The sequence below is a fragment of the Dromiciops gliroides genome, chromosome 2, assembly GCF_019393635.1.
Source record: "Dromiciops gliroides isolate mDroGli1 chromosome 2, mDroGli1.pri, whole genome shotgun sequence".
In the NCBI taxonomy this organism is placed as follows: Eukaryota; Metazoa; Chordata; class Mammalia; order Microbiotheria; family Microbiotheriidae; genus Dromiciops; species Dromiciops gliroides.
In genome coordinates, this window is record NC_057862.1 from 80,091,253 (window position 1) to 80,113,207 (window position 21,955).

Consider the following 21,955-nt stretch of genomic DNA (forward strand, 5'->3'; position numbering starts at 1 on the left):
TCTTCCAGCTCTGATCACAGACTACAACTTTTCTCTATACCTCTTCTCCCTCCCCTGCACATCCCTAGAATAGATTCACTTTAAAAAACAAACTTTTGTTTCTTCTCCAGATGGCTTCCTCTCTCCTATTGTCTTTTTCTAAGCATGTGCTGCCTTATGTAATTCCCATTTCCAGGCATAAGGGGCCATAGGGTTCCACCATCTTGGAACTTTCTCAGGAAGCTTCCTTGTCTTGTCATTATGGACACTTGAAGCCACAGTAGAATGGTCACATATTACTTTTTAAAAAACAAAACAAAACAAAACATTTTTTTTGCATATGTTAAAACAGTCAACAAATAGTTAACAAATAGAGTTGGGAAAATCCTGAGGGAAGAATTGATGATAAACATTTTTTCAGTGTTCTTCCTGAATACTCAGGTAGTTGGAGCCCCTCTGTATTTGAAGATTTACAAAACAAACAAGCAAACAAAAAACTACTTGTCCCGATGGTAAATCACAGATGACCCTTTACTTAACAACCCAAACTGACTTACTCTCCAGCTAGTTCAACAACATCCAAACAGATTTTGTGGCTTCTCTCCTTCCCCATTCCACTACTTCTGCATCCTCAAGAATTTTCCATTCTTTCCCCTCATCTAAACATTCAAATTCCTATTAGTTTGTATTGTATCTTAATGGTACCCACAAATTGTTCCGCTATTCATCTTCCTGGTCAGATACATCTGGAATATTGTGTTCAGTTCTCAGTGTCAAATTTTAGGATAGATATTGACAAGCTGGAATATCACCAGGGTGGTGAAGACATTTAATGAAGTGGTTGAAGAAACCAGGAATTTTTCGCCTGAAGAAAGGAAGACTAAGGGGAGCCATGATTGCTGTCTAAGTATTTGAAGGGTTGCCATGGAAGACAGATTAGATTCGTTCTACTTGGCCCCAGAAAGCAGAACTAAGAGCAGTGGGTGGGAGATGTGGAGAAGCAGATTTCAACTCTATTGAAGAAAGGACTTCCTAATAACTACAACAGTCTAAAAATGAAGTGGTTGGGACCCTTGTTTTGTAGTGAATTCCCAAGTTTTTCTCAGGGAGACTCTAACAGTGGGCCTGCAGAAACCTTAATATATCCTGCCTTTGCTGTTTGATTCTAGTGTAATTTCAAAAACCTTTGTGGAGGAATCTTGAAATCATGTTTATATGCAGCAAATATCTCTATGTAATTGTTTGTTCATTGAAAGTAGAAGAGACTGAAGGAGGTCATCCATTCTAATTCATAACTCAACAGGAATCCCCTCTATAACATACCTGACCAGTGGTCATCCAGCCTTTGTGTAACAAACTTTTAAAGGGGAAGCTGCTACCTTGTGAGGCCCTTGCTGCACTGTTAAACAGATATGATCGTTAGGAAGTTTTTTCTGATGTTGAGTCTAAACTTGTCTCTTTGCAACTTCTACCTGGATCTGACCTCTAGGGTGAAACAAAACAAGTCTAGACACTTACCCCTCTTATAACCCTTCTAATAATCAAATATAGTTATAGTATTCCCCAAAGTCTTTTCTAGGCCAAACATTCCCAGTTCTTTCAACCATTTCTCATACGGCATAAAGTAGAGTCCCTTCTACATCTTGGACTCCCTTCTCAGGATATTGTTTAGTTTATCAGAGTTCTTCCTAAAATGTAGCAAACCAAACTGAACATGGTATTCCAGATGTGGTCTGGTCAGTGGAGAGTACAGCAGGTCTATTATGTCCCTAGTCTTGGATGCTACACCCCTCCTAATGCGGTTTAGGAGAGCATTACCCATCTAGTCTATATTTTCCCATTTTTCTATAAGAGTAGCATGAGAGTCTTTGTCAAATAGATCGATAGGACATCCCTTGATCTACCAATCTAGTTGTTATTGTTCGGTCATACTTTCAGTCATGCCTGACTCTTTGTGAGCCCATTTGAGGTTTTCTTGGCAAAGGTACTGGAGTGGTTCGCCATTTCCTCCTATAGTCTAGTAATACCATTAAAAAAGGAAATGAGGTTATTCTGGCATGATTTCTTCTAAATGAAGCCACGTTTGCCCTGTGTAGTTACTACTTCCTTTTCTAGATGTTCTTTAAACCTTCCTTTAATAATAAGTTTTTTAATTTTTCCTGGAATCAAAGTCAAGGCCATTGTCCTATAGTTTATAGACTCTATTCTCTTCTTATCTTTAAAAATGAGGATAATGGGGGGCAGCTAGGTGGTGCAGTGGATAGAGCACTGGCCCTGGATTCAGGAGGACCTGAGTTCAAATCCGGCCTCAGACACTTAACACTTACTAGCTGTGTGACCCTGGGCAAGTCACTTAACCCCAATTGCCCCATAAAAAAACAAAAACAAAAACAAAAACAACAACAACAACAAAAATAAGGATAATGTTTGCCTTTTTCTAGTACTATGCCACTCCCTTCTCCCAATGAGTATGGCATAGTGGAAAGAATACTAGATTTGGAGTATAGAAAACCTGAATTCTAATCCTGCTACTTACTACCTTTTGACCTTGGGAAAGACACTTGACATCTTTGATCCTCAAGTTTCCTTATCTATAAAATAAGGTAGTTGGACTAGAGGACCAGTGATATCCCTTCCAGCTCTCACTCTATGATCTTTTGATCCTATTTTTCATGGATCCTACAGATTATTAACAGTGGTTCAACTATCCACTTGCCAAAGTCGTTCAGTAGCCAAGGATATGGTCTATCTAGGCCTGGTTATGAACTCATCAAGTACAAGTTGATGCTCTCTCATCTTACTACTTTCTTGGATATCAACATTCCAGGAGCCGTTTTTGTTCTGTTCTTTTCAGATCAAAGATCATTTTCCTTGATAGAGGAAACAAATAAATTAATAATTGAGTAGTTCTTCCCTTACTCCATCCTCCATTAGCATTATCCCATTTGTCTTGAGCAGTGGACCTATCCCTTCTTTGTTTCTTTTCTTTTCTCCAATATAGCCAAAGATTTTTTTCAATCCTTAGCTTACTTCTCCAACCTCAATTCATTGTGAACCTTAGCATTATTGGTTCTATTCTTATGGATTGTGCTACTATTCTCTATTTATCCTTTTTTACCTGGTCTTGGGTCTATTTTCTGCACCTGTCTTTCTTTAAGTATAAGTTGGCCGGTGAGTTCCCTGTGCATCTATATCTTTTTAGGCAACTTTCACTTTTTTTCTCATAAGAACTGTTTTACTTTATGTCTTCACATAAGAATTTTATTCTTGAGAGCTTCCCATCCCTCCTGATTTTATTAGTGTGGCTACCTCTTCCTCTGTAAAGTCCTACATTTAGCCCTCATTACATCATGGAATTATTGACAATTATGTTAGCAAAGCAAAAGCTCTGGAAGTTCTTTCATGATGGAGAGATTTTGAATGTGGCTTTGGCCATAGTTGGAGTTTACTTGACTGCCTATCCAAATATTGAGAAGTTCATAATCAGTAGGATGCCCACTTGGCGATGGATGCTTTGGTCAAAGCAACCCATTAGAATAATGAAAAATACAAAACTATTCACAAAGCTCCGTGGCCCACTTCTGTTGAGAAAGTGGAAGAAGACGGTTCATAGAATGCCAAGCATCACATAGTTTTAGACTGTTTCTAAATAGCAACTTAGTTATTGGTATCCTGAATGACAAATCTTTATCCAGTGTCCAGCATGAATAGCCATCTTGATATCATCACTAAAAACAAAACCAGAAGACAAAAGAAAGGGGCAGGTTAAAAATGGTTAATGGGTTTTTCTTGGAGAGGCAAATTAAAGGGCTGGTTTTTTATTAGATTTTCAAAAACTGCTTCATGGGCCCATTTGGTCATCTTGTAATCTGGTGCTAAGAATAAATATTTGCAAAAATAGCATCTGAAAAAATAATTTCAATGTATGTACCAGCATCTGTTGCTGAGGATGAAGAGGCAGAGAAATTCTACAAAGAACTTGATAAAACCCTATTTAGTAAATGAACATATACCTTGGTCCCCAAGAGCTTCCATGCAAAGGTGAGAATGGCAAAAAGCATCTTTGAAAACATAGTTGATAAACAATGAAGAAGAGAGGACAATAGCTTATAGATCATACAGAAGCCTCAGGCCTATACATCATGAATGAGACAAAAATTGTGAGGTACTATGGCAACCATCAAATAACATCACAAAAAACAAAATTGTTTATATTTTACCAGGCAAGAATTGAGTCATTATTGATCTGGGAGTCATTACTGATTGATCTGTCTTGCACAGTCAGACCACTGATTTGTTGGAGAAAAAAAAAGTCAAAGTTAATAATAAAAACCCAGAAGAACAAAAATAAGAAAAATGTATCATATGCAATTAAAAATAACTCAAACCTGAACTATTTAGACACATTGCTAATGTTGGAAAATGGGATATGGAAAGTGGAAAAACTATTGACACCAATTATAAGGATTTCATATGGAAGTTTAACTGATATAAATCTCAATTGTCATGACATGAAGATCAGAAGAGTCTATGAATGACCTCAGCTGATTGTAAGAAGGATTACCTCATAAAATAATGATAGGAAAAAATAAATTTAAAGAAAGTTTATATATGTAACCAACTAAGCAAAGTCTTTCTGAAGATACTTAAGGGTAAAACTTAGAAGAAAACAACAGACAAAAATTAGAAAAGATCTGTAAAGACTTTCATAGTAAATTTTTTTTAACATCCAGGATAGTGGAACCATCATATTTGGACTCTGCCACCCCTGTCCCAGATGTGTATCTTGACAAAATAAAAATAATCCCCTCAAAAACCAAAGATGGATAAATCAACTGGACTAAACCAAATACATATAGAGCAAGTCTGTGCTGGAAGTGACACAATTTTGAGAGTACTGCGGACTTGATTTTTAAGATATCTGAAGGAAGAGAAAATATTAGGGACTTGGAAAAAATCTTGGACCTAGCACTGGACTTATATTCTAGCATAACTAGCATTAAAACAACCAACCTATGCACCTACTTTCTCTTCTAAACTAAACTTTAATGAGAATAATCTACCCACATATTGAAGATATTCATGAAGAAGATATTACAAGAAAATTGGTAGACTTTCACAAGTAATATTACACATTTTTTACCAATACACAATTGAATGAAAGGTATAAAGAATAAAAGATTCCACTGTGTTTGTTTCTGAACTATAAAAAAGCATTTGGTTCAAGATTACAAAATGCTCCCTTAAAGGCTTTCCTCCAATAAGGTGTCTCTATGCATGTCAAAATTATGCAGATTCTTTTTTTTTTTAGCAGATAACCTTGTTCAATGACCCTATGACTATTAATATCAAGCAAAGCATAAAAATAGGAAAATGGCTGCTTTTCAGAGGCATTTGCCACTGTTATGGAGGAGATCTAGGGCATAGTACAAGTTGAAGAGTGAAATCACGTAGATGTTGAGGTCCTCATAGTACTTTTGTTTGCCAGTAACATTGTATTGTTTGCATCAAGGCCCAAAACATTGTGTAGCCTCCTAAATGACATCCATTATTATTCAAAAGAGTTTGGCTTTACTATCTGCACAGAAAAAACCGAGTGGATTGTGTAGATTATGCTATTCAGTTCAATCGACAACCTACAGAACTTACCCACTGGTATCTCTCTGTCTCTGTCTCTATTTCTCATAAAGAGTTTGCAAAAGGGCATGAGCTAGGTTCAGAATTGAACAGGAGGGAGAGAGTGGGAAATTACCTTGAGAAATTGCACAGTTCTTTTAAGGACTCCAAGCTTCTTCTTGAAACACCGAGCCATTTAAAAAATATCATTATGGCTGCGAGTCATGGAACATTTCAGATACCAAAGAATTGGGATTTGAGTGTAAAGTGGACATAATCAGACTTCAACATGTTTCAAACCAGGAATTAGGCAGAAAAAGTGGTATAAAGAATGGTATAAATAAATGTGTGATGGGCCATACATGTGGCAAGAGTGAATGACAACCAATGGACTGTCCAGTCAAGAGAACACATGAAATGGTCCCACCACTTTGGATAGACTTCCTCTGGAGAACTTAGGAGAGTATATGGATGCCAGACACATGGAATGGGAAAGCATGAATAGGTTGTGAGCTGCGTCATTGAAGAAAACACCTACCTTAATGAGATCATCGATCTCATTGGAGAGTACTTCACTGGAGTACTAAGCATTACTTGTACCAGTGAAGCTTAAAATCTCACTCCACCTGGGGAGCATCTGGTTTACCTGAGTTGGTGCTATGAAAAAAAAACCCAACTAAACACTTTACTAGCAGCTAACCTCTGATATTAAACCTTTCCAAATTTAGGCTGGTCCTCAGACAATAGATACCCAGTCTACAGCTGGTATATACTTGAAGATTTTCCACTTTGGTAGGAAACTGTTGATATAGCCTATAATAACTAAACTAGGGTCATCTCCATGCCACAGTGACAATGGAATAGACCTTTAGTGGATGATGGGATCATGCAGAAAAAGACAAAAAAAATGAATTCCTACTCTTGCATATATTTGCTATGTTTCTCCCCCTAAGAATGCTGCTAGGAGAGATAACTAATATCTAGATGACACTCATAATCCAAAAAGCATATCAACAAGCTAGAACTTCTGACTGAATCTAATAAAATTAAATTCACTTTAGATAAATGTAAAGTTTTACACTTGGATACAAAGAATCAATGTCATCAATATAACATGGGAGAGACATAGATTGCTAGCAGTTGTTTTGGAAAAGAGGTTTAGTAGACAAAGGGTTTGGGGTTTGTTAGCAGACTGCAAGCTCAATATGAACCAGCAAGTTGATGAAACAGCCAAAAAAAAAAAGTTAATATGATCTTGAGTTTCATTAATAGGGGCCTAATTTTGAGAAATAGAGAGCTTCTTCTCTGCTCAGACCTCATCTGGAATTTTGTGTTCAATTCTGGGCACCACAGTTTAAAAAGGACATTGATAAACTAGAGGGTGTCCAGAGGAGGCAAACTAGTATGGTTAAGGGTCTTAAGTCCATCACAAACGAGAATCACTTGCAGGATCTGGGCATGTTTAACCTGAAGAAGAGAAGACTCAGCAGGAGACACAAAAGCTATCTGTCTTCAAGCATTTGAAGGTCTTTCATGTAGATGAGGGAGAAGCAAAATGAAGCTTGGTAGAGGAAAAACATCTTAAATTATTGGAGCTACCCAAAAGCAATATGGGGGACCTCTGAGAATAGCAGGTTTCCTTCCTTGGAGGTCTGCAGGTACAAGTTGGACAACCATCTGTTGGGTATGTTAGAGTGGGGATTCCTTTGGTATATGGATTGAACCAAATGGCTACTGAAGTATCTTCTAGTTCCCTAATTTGTATGATTTTATCTATTTAACGAGTGTAGTTTTGTTCCATTGGGGAGTTTTTGTTTTAGGGGAATGATACCGGATGAAAAAGGAATAAATGGAAATGGGCTAGAAAGGGGAGAGATGTGTGAGTAGTAAGCATGGGTAGGGATAAATGGGAACCCTATTCATTTTTTTAAAAAACAACTTAGGAAGCTGATAATTATTTCTGAAGTTCATATTTTTGTTTGTCATCTAGTTTGGGATTGTTTATTTATCTTTGCCAATTTGTTGGTTCATTTGTAGATTCAAGAAAATATCAAAGCCACAAGTATTTCTAGCTTTTCTATGGGGACCAATTTTGCAGCTCTTACGCAGCCAGAATCTCAGTGGAATACATAGGAGTTTTGCTTATTCACATCACCTCCTTTTATATCTAGTTTCTGAAGCCTGATACTACATCCTAACCCGAGATGCACTCTGTACTTAGAGAATTCTCCTAGGAGCTAGAAGCCTTTAAAGTGCATTAAAACATCTCACAAACTAATGGTGATTTGGTCACATATCGCTCTCTACAAATTAGAGTTAAGTTCCAGCTACTAGTCCCTCCCTTTAGGGAATTTCAAAGAAGAAGAAAAAAAACCAGCCTGTATCCAAGAGGGAAAGGGGCCATATTACCACAAAAAACTACAGTGCTCTAAATTGTGTTCACTCATGAAATCTCCTTCTTACCCGCTAAGCTTAGAGGGAGAACATGTTCTCAATGATTATGTTTCATCATTGACTTTCATAAAAAACATGAATATAGAGAGATGAATTTGCTTTAGCAAATCTTGTTAACTACAATCTTACTTGGAGATATTACTTTGAAGAATTCTTGCACAACCAATCTGTTTAATTTTCTGTTTGATCGTTCTATTATTCCCATTGGCAGATTTTTCCTTTCTCCTTCTCCAAGAGTGTGGATTTTTTTTGTTCTTCAAAACAAACTGGCAGCCTCAGTCTCACATGATTCTTTCTCCACACATTGCCTGGAACTTAAGGAGGAACTGTGCCTGTTTCCCTTGGTACCCCAGCCTGACATTTTAAAAAGTATCTTCCATCTTGACTTCTATACTCAGAAATACCAGCAAGTCTGCAAAAGCATTTGGTTCCACAATTTAAAAAAATGTCAGATTGCTGTAAGAGGTGATAGAAATAGTTTGTTTCTTTCCTTCTCTCCCCCGTAGCACAACAGAGAGCAATGAATTGCCTCTGCATCTCAACAAAGTGATTTAATGCTGACATATGTCTATTCACAGGATATGACATACAACCTAATTTGTTCTGTAACCTATGCTAACAATTTAACAGCTTTTCCCCGAATTAATTACAAAGCATAGGTAATAGTTGGTGTATCTTACACCTCTCACCTTGCTGACATAGCCAAACATTGCTAGAACCTTGGCACATGTGTGTACCCATCAGTTCCAGTCTTACAGATAGAGGCAGTAGAAACTGTCCTGCTAGTGTGCTTTCAAGGTTCCAGAAAGTTTTTCTGCACCCCTTCCCCCCAACTTAATGCCTTTCTCTTCAATTTTCTGATGGCTGAAAGTGTACCCTTAGCATTTTTTTGGGGCTTATGGCTTTTTCTCCATTAAAGTACAAATATCTCTGGGAGGAACACCACTTTGAATCTTATCATTTATTAACACCTTAGTGCACATGAGTTGATCAGATACTTGCCTGAAATCAGAATTTGATAACAGGGAGAGAATAAGAAGGAATTGATATTTAATGTGGCACATGGCAAGGGGAGACAAAGTGGGGGGGGGAGAAGAAAAGGATGCTGGATCAAGAATAAACTTCACCTACTTTGCAAGGTCATAGAGAATCAGCTCTGGTACCAATCTACCATTTTGATGCATGTCAGCACGAGTTAGCTAAGGGCATAGAACAAGAGTTACTTGTCCTTTTGTTGTTTCTGAAATCTGAACTGCTTTTAGAAATAAGGGCTGGAATGTTCCATAGGAACTCAGAGCATGGAACACTGAAGCATGGCACATTCTCCAAGTAGGCTATTTAAAAACAAGTCACTTGGCTTCCCCCTGTGATTCTAAATAAGTGTAATTGCATTATCTGAGCAGCCACAGTAACTATTTCCATAATGTTCTACCACATCTGTGCCTTCCAAGGCTAGGTCTACACAGGAAGAAATGGAGTAGAGATTGAGTAATTGGTTTATTTGATCAATTTCAGCTGTCTGTGTCACAGCTAATATCCATCAAGGGTCAGGAAAAGAGAAGGTTGGACTTGTGTTGACACTTCTATTTTGAACTTTACCACTTGATTAACAGTCTTCATTAGGGACTTTTAGAGCCATAAAATAGTATTTTAAAAAAACATTTCCACTCCCCTCACTAAGAGCTTCCGGGGCAAAAGAGTAACCAGAAACATTAGAAAAAAAATCTATCATTTTCCCTATAGAAGACATTCTTTTCATTGGATGGGAGGTGACACCAGATGACCTTCCAACTCTAAGATTCTGTGTCAAGTAAATTTGTCATCACTGAAGGACATTATTTTTAGCCAGTTATGGTCATTAGCTAAGATATCTATACAACATCAAAATAACTGGCCAATTTAAAGACTGGGGTGAAAATCTCAGTCAAGCCAGCTTTTTGATATCTTATAGACAAAGTGATGGGTTGGTTAAATTACCTTTTATACTGGTTGCATGGCCCTGTGCAGATAGGCATCTAAAAACCTTAGGCATCCAAACCAATCAATGTCTTCAGGCCAAAAGCATCCCTTTTGGACCCTTCATTATCCAGTTAGGCTATCTAAATTATCAAAAGAGTTATATGATTATAATATTTCCACTTTGTTCTGTATAGACCAACCCTGAGCATCGTTTTAAATGTGAATTATAGAGAGGGTAGGCTCAATAATGCAAGTTCCCTCCCAAATGTTAAAATTTAGAATAAATAACCAGCTGAATAGCTACCACAGAGAGCTGATTTCTTGGTCAAATGTTATTTTTTAAAAATATTCTCAGGCATAGACCTGAATATGTTGGTCCCTGGTGGCCAACTCAAAACATGCAGCTACTCCTTTAAATTGCTAAAGATTAGCTAATGAGCAAAAAATAAAACCAAAATCTGTCAGTTGAAAATTCTTAAGGATATCTTTAATTACCCATACAGAGAATGGTAAAAATTTGTTTTTTTTCACCCTCATAGCAACTGCGTGCTTAATTTTCCTGAGAGTCAACATCTTGAGTACATATGTTGTCATGATTGGGCCTGTATTGACTAATTCAAGCCGAAAGGGCAGATTCACCAAAGTCTCAAAGCCCAAAATGAAGGGGAAATAGTGGGGTGATATTGGAAGAAATGTTGTAATGGTCAACGAACTTCAGCAATTGCCATTCAAGTCCCCTGTGGAACAGGTTAACAAACATGCCATCACCCCAGCTGGGCTGTCCATTCTCTTTCCAGTGGGAGATGATAAAATCCATATCTTTCTTATTTTGTCTAATTAAGTGTATATATGCACACACATACATATGTATATATATATATATATCTACATATCTACATATTATAAAACACATCCATGCCTCTCCTAAAACTAATACTCAGCTTTTTAGGGACAAGTAATCAATAAGATATAATAAATAATCATGATATAAATATTTCTCACAGAAGCTGCAGAGATGGTGTGAGTATAAAACTCCCTTCTAAGATTTCAGTAAAACCAGATCTCACAAAGGATCTGAAAGAAAAAGAAAAAAGAAGCTTATGTTAATCTAGTTTAGCATAACAGTCACTATATGAAAGACTATTTTATGTGACACAATACTGTTCCTTTCCAGATGAAGTCACAGGCAAGAATTCGCTACAGGTTTCTCATAACAATGAACAGAATAATCTAAAGCGGGTTTTAAGATCAGCTAGGAGAGGAGAAGAATCAGGATTTTAAAATGCAGCCGGACTGTAACACTATCAGAAGGCTTGGCATGCAGGAGGAATTTTCCTCCTCAGATCATCCTTCTGTCGGTATGTACAAAATACCAAATGCACTGGTTTAGAGATTTTTTTTTAATATAAAAATAACATAAATGAAAGAACAAAATGCTTACGGGCCTTACAGTGAGATAACATCAGGAGGAACGCTGCGTGGAATAGATCTGGCATTTTCACATAAAGCATTATCTTTGGTGCAAGTACACAAGGCAGGACATTTTGGCTTCGTAGGTTTCTTCCCTTCAGTCAGCAAAAGCACAGATAAAAAGCATAGGAAATAAGCAATTCTTTTCAAGGGGACGCTGGCACTGCTGACACTTTCCATCCTTTTGATCTTTTCTGGTTCCATCCAGTTGAAAAAATCTCCCCAAACATGAACAGAACGCTTCTGGATTCAGAGGGTGATTGTCTTGCTCTCAGGCCAAGTCCAGAATCCGTCCACCCTTTTCTCTTTGCCTCTGTGCCTGTTTTTGAAAACAGGGACCTGCAGCTGATTCGTGAGCTGCTCCTCACTCAGGCAGTGTACAGCTCCGAGGGAGAGACCTGTGAGGTGCTCTAAGATGGGGAGAATCCAACTGGCTGGAAGAGAAAACAGACTTGCATCACAGCGACAACACCGAGCCCCACACAGCATTGGAGGGCAAAGTGATGTAAGAGAAAATAAACAGCTTTCTGCTTTCACAGGGAGGCCCTTTAATTGTTACCAAAAATAGAGCAGCATTATGGCTTATTAGTGGGTGGGTGGGTGGGTGGGTGGGAGCAGTCATCCTGCACTAGATCTCGCTGCAATCTCGGAAGAAACCTTGGGGAATTTTCTTTCCCCATGGCAAGCAAACTCAGAAGTGAAGCTCTATTTAAAGCTGACACCCGCTGGAAAATGAAGTTCGACGAAACTCTCCCCATTATTGGAGAGCCTTTTGATGTTTCCTTTATTCTACCTTGTTCAAGTTCTCCTCCAAAGAAAAATGAACCCAAGGGGAATAATGATCATAAATATCAGAAACGTTTGTTGATCAATACCATGGGGTGAGTGTATATTATTCCTGAGGAGGGGTGTGTGAGACTGGATAGATTACAGATATGTCTCACTTTACCCAAGCAGAGTGTTTCCTGAAAAGTTCCCCGTAAATCAGATTTTTTTGTTAATCGAATCCTGTTTTAAATGCATGAGTGAAGCTTGCTATATAAAGGAATCATTTGAGAAATCAGGTTGTAGAAGTGAAGAATGCCTTTTTTATATGAATAAAGTACTTTTTTTTTTTTAGCAGTGGGGTATAGTGGAAAGGCACCAGTTTTTGAGCCATGAGACTTGGGTTCGAATTATGCCTCCAATTCTATGTGACCATGAGTCAAAACCTTCATTTCCTCATCTGTAAAACTGGGGTAATGATACTTCCTTTTACCTACCTTACTGGGTTGTTGCATTTTGAACACACTAGGGCTCCACCCAGCCAGTCTCCTTCACTGCCCTGTAAGGCCCCTGTACTGTTGAGTTCCTCTTCTCTCATTCCCCTCCCCACCCCCATCCTGAATATTAGGAAAGTGAATTATAAAGCACCCATAATAATTGACATTTAAATGTTTGCAAAGCTCTCTACACAGGTGGTAGGTAATGCAGGAGAACTAAATATAGTTCTAGACATATAAATCTAGATCTGGAAGGGACCTCAAGAGACATTCAGTTCAACCCATTCATTTTATAAATGAGGAAACTGAGGCTCAAGAAGGTCAAATATCCTACTCAAGGTCACGTGAGTAGCAACTGGCAAAAGTGGGATTTGAACCTAGGTTCTTTGACCTAAAATCTATTGTTCTTTCCACTACCTCTCTTATTATCCCCATTTTACAAATGAGTAAACTGAGGCTCATATGGGGTTAAATGACTTGCCAGTGGTCACATAGTTGGGATTTAAATTCAGGTCGTCCTGAGTTTAGGTCTCCATACACTAAACCGAACTGCTTCTCACAAATGTGAGTTAATATTATTTATTATGGAAGTGGAATATGCAGGGGGCTGCAAGTCTGGAGATCTAGGTTCTATCCAGCTCTGCCAATAACTAAGAGCAAGTCCCTTCCCCTTTCTCTGCCTTAATTTACTTACCTCTGGAATGAAAAGGTTGAATTAAATGGTCTCTTGAAATCCCTTCAATCTATGACTCTATAATTCTATGCAATCTAGAATTCCAGACTAGGATGAAGCACCTGCTAGAAAAGATAGGTCTGATATTTAGAGTGAAACATCTATGTATTTATGATCTCATCAATATTGCTACTTCCTCCACTGGTATAGTTCAAAATCCATATGGAACTTCCCATCCTGTCCAAGGCTTTCCAAGAGTCCTCCAGAGAGGATCTAGGCAATGAATGCCATGTTAAAAAAAAATTCAGTAATTGTGCAACAGTAAATTGATCAAACCCTCAATCTCACTACACAAATTCTCCTTTCTCATTGATGTCTTTTCTACCACTTTTGTACAAGCCATCGTTGTTAATATATTGCTATCAGTCTATTTATATGCATCACATCTTTCCATTGCTCTTTGGGACACCTGCAATTATGATTCCTCTAAGATGAGATTGTTCCATGTCTTTCAACCATATGGCTTGACCGTGAAAATATGTCTTCAAAAGACAGATTTTAGTTGTAAGGAGTAGCTTGAGAAAGAAGATGGTATAATTTTTCAAATGCAATCCAGCCTGCTGTTTTCCTTCTTTTCAATTCTGGACTCCATTCATAGTCTTCAGTGTCCATTCAAGTTATATGGACTAACTCAATGGTCTTCCCATAATCCAGGAAATAGGTATTCCTCTTCCACTTGGGTTTCCTTACGGCTATGGGTGGATTCATGCATGAATCATGTTTTAGGTGGCTGTGGATCTCATTGAGGATGTCCTTTAATGTTCAAGGGCTTAATGCAATCAGATGATCATGTACAAGCAGGAATATCCAGAAAACATCCCTTCTGATAGGGAATCCCTCTTTCCCTTGTATTTTGTGTAGGATGTTCTCCATGATCATGGCAAAACCTTTGGTGAGCTTCTATTTCCAAGTTTTATACCTCATTTGATACTGGTAACCAAGAGATTACTAGACAGTTATCTCTTTGGTGGCATCTGTCAAGGAATCTTGTACAATCTTAATGTATGTATAGGAGACACCTCATTGGAAAAACCTCTTGAAACTGTATTTCTGGGGCAGCTAGGTGGCGCAGTGGATAAAGCACCAGCCCTGGATTCAGGAGGACCTGAATTGAAATCCAGCCTCAGATATTTGACACTTACTAGCTTTGTGACCCTGGGCAAGTCACTTAACCCCCATTGCCCCACAAAGAAAAGAAAGAAAGGAAGGAAGGAAGGAAGGAAGGAAGGAAGGAAGGAAGGAAGGAAGGAAGGAAGGAAGGAAGGAAGGAAGGAAAGAAAGAAAAAAGAAACTGTATTTCCTCTATTGAGTCAAATGCTTTTATGTAAACAAAAAAAAAATCATGAACATAGTAGGATTATATATTTTTTATGAGAATATATAAATTTTATCCTCTATATGCATCTATAAATGTTTGTTCCCTTTCCTCTTTTCTCTATACCATGGTATTAAGAAACCTTGAAGGTGTATTTCAGAGATTTGCCCAACCCTGCCTATTCTGTTTCTCTGCTTTCAACAAGGATAAAGATGGTACAGGGATGAGTACTAAACTTTGACTTCATTGGTGAAAAGAACTCCAAGTAAGGAACTTCCTGTACCAACTAATGTCAGCACCTTCTTGGCAATTTTTAGCTTTAGGGAACTGTCTAGGGCACTGACAGGTTACATGACTTGTCCATGTCACATAGCCAATGTGTCAGGGATAGGGCTGTAACCCAAGTATTCCTGGCTCTGAGATCAGTTCTCTATTCACAATCTCTGCTGTCTCTCAAAGATTTTATAGAGATAAGAGAAGAGGCATATGAATCAAACGTCACTGATATTATCATTCTCTCTGTTCCTTTCAAATCTTTCCCTCTTTGAAGTATCTTGAGGGTTGATCCCTACAGGCTACGTGTCACTTTCAGTACAGATTTTTCTGTTGGGGCAAGTTGTGCTTCCTAATTTTATTCTGTTGAGGGCTATTTCCATTCCTTCAAGTAGTACATAAGGTTCTGAGGAATTCCAGTCTAAATGTAGCAGTTCCTTTGCATCTATAATGAGAATAAATTGCTATGGAAATGCTGGTAGATCTGTTCCATTTTACAGCTATTTGTTATTTTCCTTCCAATTTCATTTCCAAGTCTTCTTGGGATACACTGGATCAGCTCTCATGCCAAACTTTTTGTAAGACTGATTTCCTCCTCCTTTGTTTTTCCTTGTTTTGTGAGGTTAATTCTGTTCATAATCTTCCATAATCCTGCCCTAAAATGTTTTGCAAGTCAATTTGTATTCTAAACCAGTGTTGCCTTTGGCTCTCTCATTTCTTCACTTGGCAAGAAGATTAATTCTTTGCTGCCTGAGGTTGTTTCTGGTATTTTCAGGCTTTCTGTTTATGGTGGATATCTTATAACAGTTTAACTTCTCTATAAAATAACTATAATGTGATGGGTGGGGAGGAATGGGGGAGAAGAGTCTCACAACTGAATAACAGTGGGAGAGTGGAAAGTACTACTAGTTGTGACCCTCTCTCTTCTCAAGTTCCCATATGCATATTATGGAAAATGTATGAGAGAGAAGAGCCATAAAGGGACCTGAGATGGGCATGGGGTCATGTCAGAGAGAGAGAGAGAGAGAGTATGTCACTGAAGGGGTGTGTTAGTTTGATAACTATCAGTTTAAGATCTACTGGTAGTCCTTATCAGCTGGATGAGAATTCTGGTGTAAAAAGAATTAAAGATTGGTGGAGGTACATATTTTAAAATATATAAAAGATGAGAAGGTGGAGCCCTATATACTCTATATTATAATCAAATTATTCACTGTCCTCTGAATTTACACTCTCATGCCTCTGAACATATGTGTATACCATTATCTGTATCTGAGTGAGGGGCCCTCTACAATTTCCAACTAGTAAAATCCTGTCCATAATTTAAGGCCTGCCTAAAATACCACCTTTTCCATGAAACCTTTCTGAATTACCTAATGGTAAATATTTTCTTCCTTAAATCCTTCAAAATACTTTATGGGTTTTTGGATCTCTACGAGATTTATGGATATTGTTTTAAATTTTATATGTGTCTCATGTCCATATTCAATTTAATTCTATTCAATAAATAACTATTATTTGTGTACTCTGTACTAAGCACAGACTAGGCAAGTGTTAACCAGCAGAGAATAATGGGTAGAGTTCTAGAGTTGAAATCAGGAAGACCTGGATTTAAATCTGAACTCTGAAGCTTGCTAGCTTTAGAACTGTGGGCAAGTCAAAAAATCTCTTTGTCCTTTATTTTTCTCATCTGTAAAGGGAGCATAAAAATAGTAAATAAAATTACTTTAGAGGATTGTTGGGACATTCAAATGAGATTAAGGTTTTTAAAGAGCTATGAACAATTTAAAACACTACATGAATTTCAAGTCACTAATATCATAGGCACTGAGACTATAAAGGCCAAACTGAAATAGCCCCTGTTTAAAGAGTATACAGTTTAATATATGGGATAAGCTGTGCTAGAATAAGCATGAATGAGGGGGGTCAAATGTGGAAACTACTGTGGGCATAGAATCAATAGAACTTGGTACTTAGAAGTGGTAGGGTGAGAGACAGGGGAAAATTGAAGATGAAGTTGGAACTTCAAGCCTGGATAGATGGGAACATGTTGGTACCATCATCAAAATAGGCTAGTTAGTCAGAGAAGTGGGTTCTATGGAGAAGATGAATCTAGGTTGAGAGACCACAGTATCTTGGTGAAGCTGGCCAATTGACTGTTGGAAATATGAGCCTGGAACTCAGGGGAACTACTGAGGTTTGGTAAATGCATCTACATATAAGCATAGGTTTGCATGCTTATATGTGTTTATATTATTCTTTTGTTTTCTTTTTTTGTTTTGTTTTGCAGGGCAGTGAAGGTTAAGTGACTTGCCTAGGGTCACACAGCTAGTAAGTGTCAAGTGTCTGAGACATGATTTGAATTTAGGTCCTCCTGAATCCAGGGCCAGTGCTTTATCCACTGCATCACCTAGCTGCCTCCTGTTATTCTTCTTTTATATATAATCTAAGAACATATATCTATTCTAAGAATATATATGAATAATATATACACACATATCCTTTCATGATAGTTAACAGTGTCTTCTGGATTTTTTTCTTTATGACAATTAACTCTTTTTTTTTGCAGGGCAATGGGGGTTAAGTGACTTGCCCAGGGTCACACAGCTAGTAAGTGTCAAGTGTCTGAGGTCGGATTTGAACTCAGGTACTCCTGAATCCGGGGCAGTGCTTTATCCATTGCACCACCTAGCTGCCCTGGACAATTAACTCTCCAAGTCTTCTTAGGGAAAAAAAATCACCCAGTCCTCTCAGTACCTTACTTCATACAGACACTTTCCAAGATAACAGTGAGTTGTCGGTCTCCAAGATTTTATATATGCATACATGCATGTGTACACGTGTTGTCTACAACTCTAGAAATACATGTGTATATATGCACAAGGCAATGTGTTATATGTTTGTGTGTACATGTACACATGTATATTTAACATGTTCGCGTTATATGTGTGTTGTGTACACATGTGTGTATATGTGTGTGTATGCATGCGATATGTATGTATGGGTGGGTGGGTGGGTGTGATCTGTGAGAAATCAGAGTTAACTGTCATGAAAAAAATGAGTATGTGAGAGATCTGGAGAGTTACATGCCATCTTGGAGAGACATTTTGAGAGCACTGAATTTAATTCTTGTTCTGTGGATAAGGTATTCTATGGAGAAGATGTTCTGAGGAGAATTCCTGAGAGCCTTCTGCTACTATCCTGAGAGAACTGAATGTTTGGACTGTGGCTTCAGTGTTTTGGAGGAGTCAGCAGCTACAGAAATTGGTGTGAAATGCCTCAGAATGGGACCTTTCTCACAGCACATACACAGCACATGTCTTTGTTTTTGTTTCTTTAGTTTTCTTGTTTTGTTTTTTTTTGTTATTGTTAATAAATCATATGGCCAGCAACACTGACATTTGTCTATGGCTCTGAGACCGGAATTTGAGACAGAGAGAAAATAAAATGCTTATAGAAAAAAAAAAAAGGTTTCACCAGTTTTTATAAACTAGGGTGGAGGCTCAAGGCTAAATAATTAATGAGAGTGTTTGCATTTTTAGAAATTTGTGAGAAAATACCACAACATACCCTTTGATTGCTTTTGAACCTGGTGAAAGAATTAATAAAATAACATGCTAGTAGCAGGCTAAGGGGTTGCTGAATTTGGTGTTTGCTCTTACCTGCTTAGGATCTCACAATACACACACCATGGGGTTACTTTATATAGAGTAGCATAGAAATCTGCTATAATTAAGGAGTCTTATCCATGAAAGGAGAGGGGGTAGGAAGGGAATAAGCATTTATATAGTGCTTACTATGGGTCCAGTACTGTGCTAAGAGCTTTTTACCAATACATCTCATTTGATCCTTACAATAATCCTGCAAAGTAGATGCTATTATTATTCCCATTTTATAGGTGAGGAAACCGAGACAGAGATTTAAGTGACCTGCCCAGGGTCACACAGCTACTAAATGTCTGAGGTCAGATTTTAACTCAGGCCCATCAAAGCAATGTGGCATATTCATTATGAGAATTATGTGGCATTATTCAATACACAGACTCCAATTTTGCAAATTTCACCCCCTCATAAACCTCAGACGATTAATTTGATGGGAACTCAGTGAAGATGAGATGTCAGTTCTATGACTTAAATTCCTCTTGTATCATCTTGCTCAATAAGGACTGAGCAAAGTAATAGCTGTCTTTCAGTATTTGAAGGCTTATCACAAAGAAGAGGAATGAGACTTATTCTGCTTGGCCTCACAGGGAAGGACTAGGGGCAGTGGGCAAAAGCTGAAAGTATAGACTTGTTTAAAGAAACATCTATTAATAACTAGAGCCTCCCCCAAATGAAGTAGGCTGCCATAGGAGTTTTCAGATGACTTCTTACTTGAGGTTTTCAAATAAAGGCTGGATGGCCACTCCTTGGTTATGTTAAAGAGGAGATACCTATGTGGCAGTGCGTTGGTCTCTCAAGTTTTCCACCTTTGAGGCTATAGCCCACTACCAAATTCAAGATCAATAGCAGGGTCTGGACTAGCAGAGCACTGGAAGAGGCGGACAGACAAGAAACTGTGGTCTGAAAGGGGAAATGTTGAATCTTGCAAGTAGGGCAGTTCCCATGCTTTGTAGTCTACATATAAAATGGGGCAGGATCTCTAAGTGTCACCCCAATGTGATTAGAGCTCTGCACAGACCAAGCCTCTCAACCCCCAAGGTTCTTCAAGAAGTTTCATTTTCAGAGAGAAATGTCTACAAACGCCATTCATGAACTGCCTCAGAATAGTTCAAAGCTGCTGTCTCAGAGCTGGCCCTCATTTTTCAGATGTTCCTGTGCTCGGTTCCTCCTTTCTCTCTCCTTTTATCCTCTGTTTCTCCTTACTTCCTTTATCTTCCCTCCTCTTCTGTCCTCTTCTTTACCTCTTCTTCTGATTCCTCTCTCACATTCATTTTTTTTCCAGGTCAGAAAGTGCCTGACCTCATCCCCCTGGATCCTAGTACATGGATCCTGCTTACTGGCGATGGGGGCAGAGGAGCATCTGGCAGGATGCTATTGGTCCTGTGGCAGGAGAGAGCAGGATGGAGATGGGGTTTATAGGATATTAGGAAGGACCGATTCAGACGTGCTCCCAAAAAAGCCATGCTCAGTTCAGAGGCACTCCAGGAGGACTGCACTTGTGCAGACAGAAGATACCAGCTGATTTAAATAGAAGCCTGGCTTAGGGAATGAGCAAAATTTAAGGAGGTAAATGGGCTGTAAAGAGTAATAGGGGGGGCAGCTAGATGGCGCAGTGGTTAAAGCACTGGCCCTGGATTCAGGAGTACCTGAGTTCAAATCCGGCCTCAGACACTTGACACTTACTAGCTGTGTGACCCTGGGCAAGTCACTTAACCCCCTATTGCCTGCAAAAAAAAAAAAAAAAGAAGAAGAAGAAAAGAATAATAGGATGTATTCCAGAGAATGGCTGTTCCACTGCTGAGGAACCATGATGCAGCTAATATGGCCTTGCAGAGGGCAGAGGGAGTTAGTTAAGAGAATATGGAAAGTTAAAATGCTAATATGTATCTTCTCGGGCTGGGACTGGGTCTGCTCAGAACCCTCCACTTTCACCTGGTACAACAGACCTTTCCTGCTGACCCTCTAAGTTGTCTTTGGCTGGAAATTTATTTCAGCCTGTCCTTTTTGGAGTTCTGCTGCTCCAACAATTGTCCTATGGCATTATTTGAAGGTATTTGGAGGGGTTTGGGGAGAGGTCAGGGAAGTCACTGCCTTTCCTCTGCCATCTTGGCTCTGCCCCCTCCCCCATTAATATGTATCTTCAAGGCTAAATTGAAACATAATCATCCTGCTTACAGTATGTGTGCAGTGGCCCTCAGGCTGGACAACTCTTGACCTCAGGCTATTCCCTGAGGATTTATAGGAAACTGGAAGAGATGGAAGTAATTCTACTCTCTTAGGTTCTATTTCTGGGAGGCAGGTAAAGGAAGGTCCAAATTCATTTAAAAAACAGAAAGAGGGGGCGGCTAGGTGGCGCAGTGGATTCGGGAGTACCTGAGTTCAAATCTGGCCTCAGACACTTTACACTTACTAGCTGTGTGACCCTGGGCAAGTCACTTAACCCCCATTACCCCGCAAAAAAAAAAAAAAAAACAACAAAAAACAACAACACAAAAAACCAGAAAGACTCATTGTCCCTTTTTTAGGAGTACAGAATGAGTGTGCAATGGCATTGGGTCCTTGTGTAATCTAGGTATTGTGGACACCCCAGGCTGGCCCCAGGCAAAATGATGCTATGAAAGAAACCCTTTGGGACTTTCCTCCCCTTCCCCCCCCCCTTCCCCAAATTTCTGGTGACTCAGGAGAACAATGTGGGACTTCCTAGTTTGTCATCAGAGGATCTGGGTTCTAATTTCAGCTCTGGCACTTACCACTTCTGTGACCTTTGTCAAGTCACAACCTCATTGGAATCCAGAGATCTGGGTTCTTGTGCTGACTTTGGTAACTCATTCTGTGAATCTAGGAAAGTCACAACCTCTGTTGCCTATAGTTTCTTGTCCTGAAAAGTGATGGGGTTAAATTAGGTGGCTGGTAGGGAACCTCTTGCTAAGATTGCTAAAGAGATAATTCACACAAAGGTGTTAATTGATGACAGGAAACTCCAGATTATTTTAGCTTCTAAATTATTTTTTCAATAGAGGAGCAATGAAACCAAAAGAATGAAACTCCAATTGTAGAATTGCAGGCATTGGCCAGTAGGGGAAATATTTGAGGTCAAAGGGAGCATTTATGTTTGAGGGCAAAGGGAACCTGTCAAATCATCACCAACCCCTAAAAGAGATGTGGGTCGGAGTGAGAAAGAAAAGTTAGAGAGTCTAGCAGGTAAGTGACAAGGAATAGCTCCCTACCCCTC

The 21,955-nt window shown here is 38.7% G+C and overlaps 2 protein-coding genes across 4 annotated transcripts in view; one reads left to right on the forward strand and one right to left on the reverse strand.

Moving 5' to 3' along the window:
• The window catches only part of LGI1 (leucine rich glioma inactivated 1), a 51,923-nt gene extending 40,028 nt beyond the window's left edge, over positions 1–11,895 (reverse strand). Inside the window, exons 1-2 of one of the 3 annotated variants that reach the window (XM_043984274.1) lie at positions 11,459–11,895; positions 11,011–11,082 (exon numbers count right to left, since the gene is read on the reverse strand). In XM_043984274.1, coding sequence (XP_043840209.1) covers positions 11,011–11,082; positions 11,459–11,682 — 296 coding nt within the window. In that variant the 5' untranslated portion in view covers positions 11,683–11,895. The remainder of the gene's footprint in view (positions 1–11,010; positions 11,083–11,458) is intronic. The other 2 variants (XM_043984276.1, XM_043984275.1) reach the window with 2 other exon arrangements.
• The window catches only part of LOC122741142 (protein FRA10AC1), a 113,919-nt gene continuing 103,846 nt past the window's right edge, over positions 11,883–21,955 (forward strand). The window contains exon 1 of the mRNA XM_043984277.1: positions 11,883–11,983. Coding sequence (XP_043840212.1) covers positions 11,894–11,983 — 90 coding nt within the window. The 5' untranslated portion in view covers positions 11,883–11,893. The remainder of the gene's footprint in view (positions 11,984–21,955) is intronic.